The 9,789-nt window shown below is 33.7% G+C and overlaps 1 protein-coding gene and 1 long non-coding RNA gene across 5 annotated transcripts; one reads left to right on the top strand and one right to left on the bottom strand.

The window, feature by feature from the left end:
• On the bottom strand, nucleotides 974-3,679 carry LOC108661211. 4 transcript variants are annotated; one of them, XR_001926958.1, is made up of 4 exons: nucleotides 3,529-3,679; nucleotides 3,395-3,455; nucleotides 2,554-2,718; nucleotides 974-1,507 (listed from the first exon to the last, which is right to left on the bottom strand). It is a non-coding gene; the product is annotated as an uncharacterized LOC108661211 (long non-coding RNA). The 4 variants fall into 4 exon arrangements; XR_001926959.1 differs by having other exon boundaries at nucleotides 1,503-1,570; XR_001926957.1 differs by lacking the exon at nucleotides 974-1,507 and adding an exon at nucleotides 2,105-2,144.
• Nucleotides 6,671-8,218, top strand: LOC18604349 (WD repeat-containing protein RUP2). The gene has a single exon (XM_018116664.1). It carries the CDS (start codon nucleotides 6,742-6,744, stop codon nucleotides 7,984-7,986), a length of 1,245 nt encoding a protein of 414 aa, XP_017972153.1. The 5' UTR covers nucleotides 6,671-6,741; the 3' UTR covers nucleotides 7,987-8,218.

The following is a 9,789-nucleotide window of genomic DNA, read 5'->3' as shown; positions in this document are numbered from 1 at the left end:
AAAAATAAAAATTTGACAGAATTTTGAAAATTAAGTTACTGGGAGCCTATTTAAGGGACCTTTTTCAAAGGTTTAAAGGGGGACGTAGTAAGCAACTATTCTAGAGAAAAGAACCTAACAACAAAGCAAGACAACGAAAAAATTTGAGAGAGAATTGACATTACAAAGCTTTAATAATTAATTTCTTTCTCTACTTTTGTGTTTTTCTTATTTTCTTTGACTTGGATTCATGGCTAAATTTCTTTAAATATTGTTTTTATCATATATTATGAGCTAAACTAGTTTTCTAAGATTGTGGTGGATTTCAACAGGTAGTTTGAATTTTAGTTTCTCTTTTAATTATCATGAATGGGTATAGTTTTGCTTATTCAAATCCATTGTTAATGCTTTTGATTGTCTGACCAAAAATTAACAGATTTATGAATCTAATTGAGACTTAATAGAGAGATTTTAGATTGGACTAAGGTTTGAATAGTGTATGTTCACATCACTTAAGTGATCTAATTCGTTATTTGGGTAAACACACGCCAATTGCCATATATAGCCACATTAGGACACTTACTTAATGAACGTAATTTAATTAATTCCTATAGACATATAATGAACTAATTAAGTTAGTCATTTGCATAAGTAACTCGACAAAGACTTGTCCACAGCTTTGGATTCTAGTTTAGTAAAACCACTCATGAAAGATAAATAACAAGAAAAGCTAGTATCAGATGAAATGTTGAATGAACCAGTAATTATAAGTCTTTAATATACTGCTTTTCTCAACTTATTTAGTTTGTTAGTTTATCTAGTGTTGATTTTTAATTGTTTTTAATTAGTTTTTCTTCAATTTTTGAATTACTTAAATAAGATTAATTTGTTTAATAATTTTAATACTTAGTGAAACTTTAGAAACAAGTCTCTGTAGGAACAATACTCTCCTTCATCATTATATTACTTGTTCAATACGAATACTAGCGTGTGTAAAATCGACAATAAACTTCCATTTCCTTAGTACTATAGAGTGTGATAACCATATGCAAACCCCCAACTTCTTTAATTCAAACCATTATACCCTTCGTAGCCAATTGTTGTTCCACAACCTTAATACAATACCCCTCTTTTAATAATCCCAATGCACTTTTCTTCAATCATTCATCATTCATCTTAAGTATAAACACATTGATACTTTGCTTATGCTTTTTTTTCAACCTTTATTGATTGCACCCTTTTAACCTTAGCCTATTGTTTATGAGTATTAATTAATACCTCTTTAAATGTAAGTGGATTGGAATGGATTACTTTACATGATCAATTGGCAAATCACGCCTCAGTCTTTCCACCTCAAAAGCTTTCTGACCATGATTCTCCTACCATAAAGCACCATTCCATCCCCCTAGCGAATTGCCCTGCTTTGCTCCTTCTCAAACCGAAACCTCAAAAAGGCATAATTTGAATCTCTCTTTCTAATATTCCACAGAGCAAAAACATCCACAATTACCTACATTTATACCATCTCCTACAATAGTTAAAAATAAAACTTTCAATGCTTGCTCTATTTGTAATTACACCAATTACTCACCTATCAAAAAAATATAAAAAAAATATGTCAAAAAAATAATTTTGAATTAATGCATATAAATTGTGTTAATTAAAATTTTTAATAAGAATATAAAATATATTAATATTAATGTTTGTGCAATAAAAGGATGAAAAATTAAGAAAATACATTATCACAGCCCAATTTTCGAGCCATGACCGGCGCATGGGCCCAATGGGCATAGCCCACTAAGCCCAAGCAAGCCTTTTCATGCAATCTCTATCATCATTCCCAACCATCATTTCTAAAACCATATATTGTAATTCTCAACTATAAATATTTCAGTAACATTTTATAACAACCCAATATTCACATTTGTATTATGTTAAAATAATGTCACCCATTTGCCAACCTATAATGGCATCAGTAATCAAATATACATATTTGATTTTTAACATGAATCTTAGTGGTCTACATTACTTATATGTATACACAAGCATGAGACTCTTGACCGTCAGCGGAGTGACCTTGGGTGAAGGTACAGCTACTAAGATGCCATAGTACCTACCAAGAAGGCGAGCATACATAGACAACTCAATCTAGGTCCCAACTGCCTCTGAATTTGAAAACATGAAGTTTAAAACAGTGAGTATAAAACTCAGTGAGTGAACATAAGAAGGGAACAAGCAACCGATACGAAAAGATTTTGAAAACATGATGCACTTTTGTTAAAAACAATGCAATTTAGTTTAATTTCTTGTAAAACCCCATAATTCAACCTTTGATTATTAAATCCCTTAGTGTTGAAAGATCCATGATAAACCATGAAATTGAAAAGAATGAAACTTTTAGCAAATGTCCAAGCAAGATAAGCAAAACAAAGGATTTCTCGCTGCAACGAAAAGGTATTCTTGGTTTGCATATATTTCAGTTTTTCAAGTATATGTTCCACTACAGAAGTTCAATTGACATGATTTTTAGGTCATTAGAAAGCTAAAAGGCTGGGCTACAACTTTGATGTTTACCACTTTGCCCAGTTTTGATCGAAAGGTAGTCAAAATCGTTGTCAAAGTGAAAGCACTGCACCATAATTTTAGAACCACCAAAGAGTTTCTCGCTGCAGCAAAATTCAGAGCATGGATTAAGGCTGCCTACCCGAGATTTTCTCGTTGCAGTGAAAATGAATCTCGCTGCAGCAAGAAACAGAGCAATTTAGTTGAAGGGGTCTTGTTACATCGAAAAGCCATTTTCTTGCTAAAATGAAAAGCAATTTATGAGCAATTAACAATGCCAACATACAACACATTCACAAATATTTTCATAAACTTTCTATAACATATATATATATATATATATACATACATCATCATAAATACCATCCTGCCACACTCAGCTCATGTGCACTCCTTTCTCGCACATAGCCGGGTCATCATCAGCTCATGTACACTCCCACATCGCACATAGCTGGGTCATTATTATCACACAAAAGGAGCATCCAAAGCATAATATACATATCAACATAATGTTCCTAGCAACAATCCCAATTCAATATCTTTGGCATACATCATTTATACTTCCCTTTTTCATTCAATCACGAATCCTTATTCAACTTAACTTATCTTGACACAATTTTTACCAAAGTTGCTTTTATCCCTTGCTTACGTAATTCTTTAAATTATGATTCCGGCAACTTGTTTATGACTGTAACACATATATTAATCTTTTCTAAGGATATTTATCAAGTTCAACCATCCTTTCCACAATAACAACAATTTCTCACAATATGCCACTTAAAATGTCAACAACACAACAATACCCATTTTCTCAAGATTCCTCAACTACACTTAAAATATCATTTGTCTTTACCTTTATGGTTGCTTGACCCGTACTTGCACTCCAATATTCCTTCAAAACATTAATCATCAAGCTGCGAAAATGATTCACACATTATTTCTCTAAAAATTTAACTAAACATGAGCTTAAAACACAAAAATCCTTACCTTAGCTTGCTTGAATTACAAACCAAGCTTTTCTTCCTTTCTTTCTTTTTCTTTCTTCTTCTCCCAGGGTTTAGATGTGTTGGAAATTGGGGTTAGAAGCTGCAGGTTTAGTGCCCAAGAAGTTTGGAAAAGAAAGAAGTAAGAAAAGAAAGGAAATGAAAAGAAACAAAGGAAATCACATGAAAAAATTTGATTTTCATGAACTTGAAATGAAAATGGCGTTGGAAGCTTCAAGAAGAAGAAGAAAATATCTTGCTGGAGGAGATAAGGATGGTCATGGCTGATAAAGATGAGAGTCAAAGCTTCTTTTGGAAGATTTGACCAAACTTTACATAAAATTATCGTTTTACCCTCCAAGTTTTTTCCCTTTTTAATTTAGTCCTCCCAACACTCTTTTAACTCAAATTTCCTTCTATTATCTTCTTTTACACATGTACAATTGAAATATAAAGCTTGTACTCCAACACGGCGTCTCCATAATATTTAAAATATATTTTTTTCTCGCGTTAGTTTTATTTAATAACGCGCGGGCCCCACTAGCTTCATTTTTCTCCAAAATTTCCTCGTTCTTCCTCTCCCCCACTTAGCTTAACCGTACACTCCTTCTTCATGAAAAATTTCGACACTGAATAAAATATTAATATTTTAATATTATTTTATTTCAAAATTTTCCACTTGTCTCTTTGGTACCCAAAATACCTTATTATGCCTCAATTCACTTCCAAATCACTTTTTATCTCGCAAATTCTTTTTCAATAAAAATATTATTATTTTATTATTATTCCCTCGCGTGCGAAATATTTTATCTTAAAATACTCTTTTCACCTTTCCTCACCTTTAAATACTATAATTAACCTCATTTGGCATCCGATAAGCTTCATTAGTCACCATGTCAAAGTACGGGGTATTACACACACTCACGTGTTCTTTTTTTTTTTCTCTTGAGTTTCTCTTTATTATAAATTGAGTTAATGTGAGAAATGGAAGAAGTTTTTCAAATTCAAAATGTTTTTAAAAAATATATCAAATTCAAATATGGTACTTTTTCAAAAATCTACAGAATTTTAACCTAAAATTCTTGAAATTTTCTAAAGTCTAAAATGATACAAATTTGAAAATGTGCAGATCAAGTTTAGTTAAATCCAGTTTATGAAGTTTCTTATTAAATCATCAAATAATAACTACAATTGAAATCAAAACAGATAGATTTAATAGAGTTAAATGAGAAGATCAATAAGATATAAACAATTAATTATAAATAATATTTATATGCAAACTTCGATCAATTTTGATTGAATGGTGAAATTTTTAATATAAGTGTAAACATGGTCTAACTATAAATAATATCAAAAACTTATTCAAATTATTTTAAATTTTGTATACTTAATTTCTGTAACAAGCTCTTCCACTTTATCCATTTGGATTTTACAATTTTATTTTTATTTAATTAATTTTAAGTGAAAACCTTATTAAGTCGATTTTGAAAAAATTGACATAATACCTAAAAAAATTTTTGAACTATTAAGAAAAATTTAAATAAGTCTTTATTTTATTATCTTCAATCAAACCCTTATAATTTTATTTTTGATAAAAGTATAAACCTTTATAACTAACACTTGACCAAATATCATTAGTCAAAAATACCACCTTTCATTTTATATTCACGTGTCGTTTACGTGAAAAGTGAAAAATATCATATAATTATGTTATCATGCCACCTTTGCATACTACTTCATCATCTATTATAACATGTCATCATATCATATTAATATCACATAACATAAATATTATGTCAAAAAAAATTTATTTACGAGTTGCTCATAAAAAATTATGTAACATGGCATATATTTAGATGCAAAAATATAAAAATTGGGAAAATTATTGATAGGATGGAATTAAGCTTACAAATCCAATTGTGGTTGGATAAGTGGACCATGGAAATCATTGTTGCATGTTGAATGAATCCACTGTCCTATGTAATAAAGTTTTGGATATAAATTAGAAATGAAAAGTTGACATTTGTGTGATGGTAAGGCTGTCACGAGGACTTCCGCAGGATGGGAGGTTGGGAATTGGGCAAGCGACATTTGAGCGCGGGTGGCAGTTAAGACTGAGAAGCCTGAAAGAAGGACATATTAAAAGGCCATGCTTAAACCACGTAAGGGCAACAGAAGGCTACATCCACATCATCCCCCACCGAGACAAACTTGAGGTAACAAGACATCCAACGCTTCTCTCTTGCCCTTCAGCCAATCGGAGTAATGATTTGAATTTAATACACCCCCTCCTAAATGCAGAATTTAGGACACCCTTTTTCTATTTCAAGTAAAATACCATCACCACCCATTTCTCTTCCAAGGACACAACTAGCACAACTCCTGGTCCGCTAATGTTTACAGCTGATAAATCCAAGGTTACCATGACCATAATCTCCTAATTTCTTTACTTTAGGAGTGAACCGATAATCTAATTAATTGATACTTCATCATGGTTTCTATCACTTTCACTTTCACTTTCACTTTCATATATATGAAGGATCTATAACTATGCAGTAGGAACAATCTCTTTACTTTTTATAGTCATTTTCATGTTCAAGCTTTACAGTTTAAAGCTAGAATCACAATCATAACACGTATGAGTTAGAAAATTCAACTGTTCAATGTAAAGTGGAGTCATTACTATTTTTTTTTTTTTTAGTTTAGATATGATTAGTCACTTAAGTAATTAAATGAATCTTCCTAATGAAATCCGATGATTGACGTAGATTTATTAGAAAGAATTGGTTACGATCTATGAAACAAATTAAGCTTAAAAATACAATTACATGTGGATAAGGTATTAGCACCTCACGACCTACATTCAAAAAATGGTACCAAATTAAGCATAAGTTTGATAAATAAGTCTTAATTTCATTTTGTTTATTTTTCTCAGTTGTTGTTATTATTGTTTATTTATTCTGAAAACAGTTTTTGAATTTTCCTACCATTTTGATAAAAACCAATAAATTTTAAAAAACTTTTCCTAAACTGTCATTTTTTTTTCTCTTTTGATGTTTATTGAGCATAGTTTAAGAAAGGGCATTAGTGTAATATAACACAACATGAAGCATAAAATGGCAGGAATGTTAAACAAGTGCAGAAATTAAAAGCAAAAATATCAAGCAGCTGACATATTTATCCACACACAAACTTTATTACGCTTGGCGTTAGGTCAATGGGAGCCTTTCATTGGACCCGAGGTCCAAAAACAGCCAGCGCGAGCATCTCCATTTCAAATGAATGGGCAATGAAAAACCTCTCCTCCGGATTGCATCTCCCAGACCCAGTCCCAGGCCGAGAAAGAAGAGATTACGCAAAAGAAAGCATAGCAAAAGATAAACCAGAGGGAGAAGAAGACCAGGAAAGAGCTCGCTGTGAGTGGGATTTTTCTCTCTCCACCGTCGTCTCTACCAGCGCCGAGGCAGCAGTCTCTGACACCCTAGGCGTCATCGAATTCGACCCTTCTAATACAGTTGTAGCTACTGGAGGAATTGCCAGGAAGATTAGGATTTACACTTTGAATTCTTTGTTGCCACAAGATCAGAATACCCAAGGTGAGCAGAATATTACCTTTCTAGACCATGTTAATGCATGTGAGTACTACATATGTACCCCAGCTAAGCTTAGTAGCCTTAGATGGAAACCGGGGTCTGGTGGCCGCCTCTTGGGATCCGGAGACTATGACGGGGTTGTCATGGAATATGATCTAGAGAGGAAACTGCCAATCTTCGAACGTGATGAGCATGGTGGGAGACGGGTTTGGAGCGTGGACTATTCCCATTGGGATCCATTCGTTGGGGCATCCGGCTCGGAGGATGGCACCATGCAAATGTGGGACCCACGCTGTGGCGAAGGAGGGGGATGTGTGGCTAAGGTGCAGCCCGCACTGGCACGTAGGTCGGTTTGCTGCGTCGAGTTCGACCCCTTTGGTGAAGCATTGATAGCCGCCGGATGCGCCGATCGGAAGGCGTACACCTACGATGTGCGGAAAATGGTGGAGCCTCTCCATGTGTATGACGGACACACGAAAACCGTGACGTACGTTAGATTTCTTGATGCTCAAACAATGGTTTCAGCCGGGACGGATGGGTATTTAAAGCTATGGAATATTAGTGATTCTCGTTTAATTAGAACGTACAAAGGACACGTGAATAGTCGGAGCTTCGTTGGGCTGTCAGTATGGAGGCATGGTGGCTTGCTTGGATGTGGATCAGAAAATAACCAGGTGTTTGTTTATGATAAGAGATGGGGTGAGCCCATTTGGGTGCATGGGTTCGAGCCATTGGGTAGAGCTGGCGGGCGCGACCATGGTTTCGTCAGTAGCGTGAGCTGGAGGCAAGTCCATGAAGAGCAGTGCACACTTGTGGCAGGGGGTTCAAATGGGGTTTTACAGGTTTTTGTGGGCAGAAGGAAAACATGATCTTCCTTCTCCCCATTTTAGCATGTAGTTACCACGAATTAAGAGTTTTTTTTAACTTTTAATTGCGTATCAACGATGGGATTATAGGGTTTTAATCTACCCAAAAAGAAAAATATTATTGGAGGACAAGGAAAGGAAGACAGATTATGATATTAGCTTTAGTTTTTGGTTGTTTTTTGAGATATATGCTAACTAACAGCTGCTTCATGAAGGTACAGCTGGTTTAGGCTGACATGTTTGGGCCACTCAACCATGCCTTTTCTTAAGCCTAGAATTCTCGTTGTTTGTTGTTTTCGGCTTTCCTTTGGCATATTGCTCCAAAATACTCCACTTTTGGCATGCCCTTCTTTTTTAAAAGCTGAGTATCTTTAATTCATAAAAAACCAATAGCTTACAAGCCAGGAGGATAACCAACCTCCAAACCACCACAAGCAGATCTGCAGAACGTAGAAAAACCCTGAATTCCCCAGGAAATCCACATTTACATCCCCATCCAGCAGCAAAATTAGCACAAGCTTGTCCAACACAATCAGGAGTGACCTAGGCACACAACAAAATGGTACCCCTGTACATAGCAGAAAATTCATTCACAAAAAGACCCAATCGAACAGACACAGACTACCTTAAAAGCAGAAAAACTCCCCTGTACGGTTCTAGCACCCCTTCCTATCAGCCTGGGCAGCAACAGGTGACACACCAATATGAACCCCCCAATGTCCCTGCACTCAAAAACCATCCAGCCACGAAATAAAAGCCAGGCTTAATCAAACATGGCATCAAAAGGCCCTGTTATGGCATCCAAAAAAAATTTTGCACAATATTTGGAAAGAAGGAAAATTGAAGAAAGGGGCTAATATATGTTCACCTCAAACCTTTTTCTTAGCATGTGGAGCCCCAACTTACACAATATTTGGTGGGAAAAAAAATGAAAATAGTGGGATGAGAAAAATATAATAAAAGAAAAAAAATTGAAAGAGAGGAAGAAATTTTTTTTTCTATTTGATATGAAAGATGAAAAATATAGAAAAAGAAAGAGGGTTAAGAGTAAAATTATTTTATTTGTTAACTAATTAACATTTTTTGGCCAAATAAGAACAAAAATTGTTTTGCTTAAGTTGATTGAGGGTTTTGCTTACACTTTTAATAACATTAAATATACAAATGCATCTATTTAAGATTTTGTTTGCTGTATGAGCATAATAATTTTTATTTGTTCAATATAACGAGATGGGATTGATTTGATGTGAATAAATATCACTTTTATTTTATATTTTTAAATATTACTTAATAGAAAAAAGAAATTCAAAATCGAAAATATCATTATTGGTTGCCTCACTAAACATTTTCTAATTTCAGTCGATATTCTATATTCATAAAAATAATTTTTCAACTAGAAAAAGGTTAAAAGGTCACCAAAAAAGAAAAAGTAGGAATATGAGTTAGATATAGCATAATTCTAACTATTTTTGCTTTCTTCTTTTCTACCAAGCAAAGCTTAAAAATTCCAAAGGTGGGAGGGGATGAAACACCAAATTGCCAAAATAAGAAATAGCTGAGGCCTTCAAGAATATTAAATGAATTTATTTATGAGGCCATAAAAGGCATAGTAATCATGGTGAATTACTACAATCTAATCTTTTAAAGCACCTTCATTCCTCATAGGATTGCTTGTAAAATCTGCCTACAAAAATTATTAATCGCAATTTCTACCTTCAATGAATTACAATAGTGGAATTACCCATCAAAACTTTGAGATCATTCATCGCTTCTCAAAACCTTTTTTCAGAAACTCTTTTTTGTTTC

Source organism: Theobroma cacao, chromosome 3, assembly GCF_000208745.1.
Source record: "Theobroma cacao cultivar B97-61/B2 chromosome 3, Criollo_cocoa_genome_V2, whole genome shotgun sequence".
In the NCBI taxonomy this organism is placed as follows: Eukaryota; Viridiplantae; Streptophyta; class Magnoliopsida; order Malvales; family Malvaceae; genus Theobroma; species Theobroma cacao.
The sequence above is the reverse complement of the archived record's forward strand: the minus strand, read 5'-3'. Positions and strand labels throughout refer to the sequence as shown.

What these genes read in the sequence shown, in the direction of transcription:
- LOC18604349 (XM_018116664.1), top strand. Translation starts at nt 6,742, where the DNA reads ATGGGAGCCTTTCATTGGACCCGAGGTCCAAAAACAGCCAGCGCGAGC.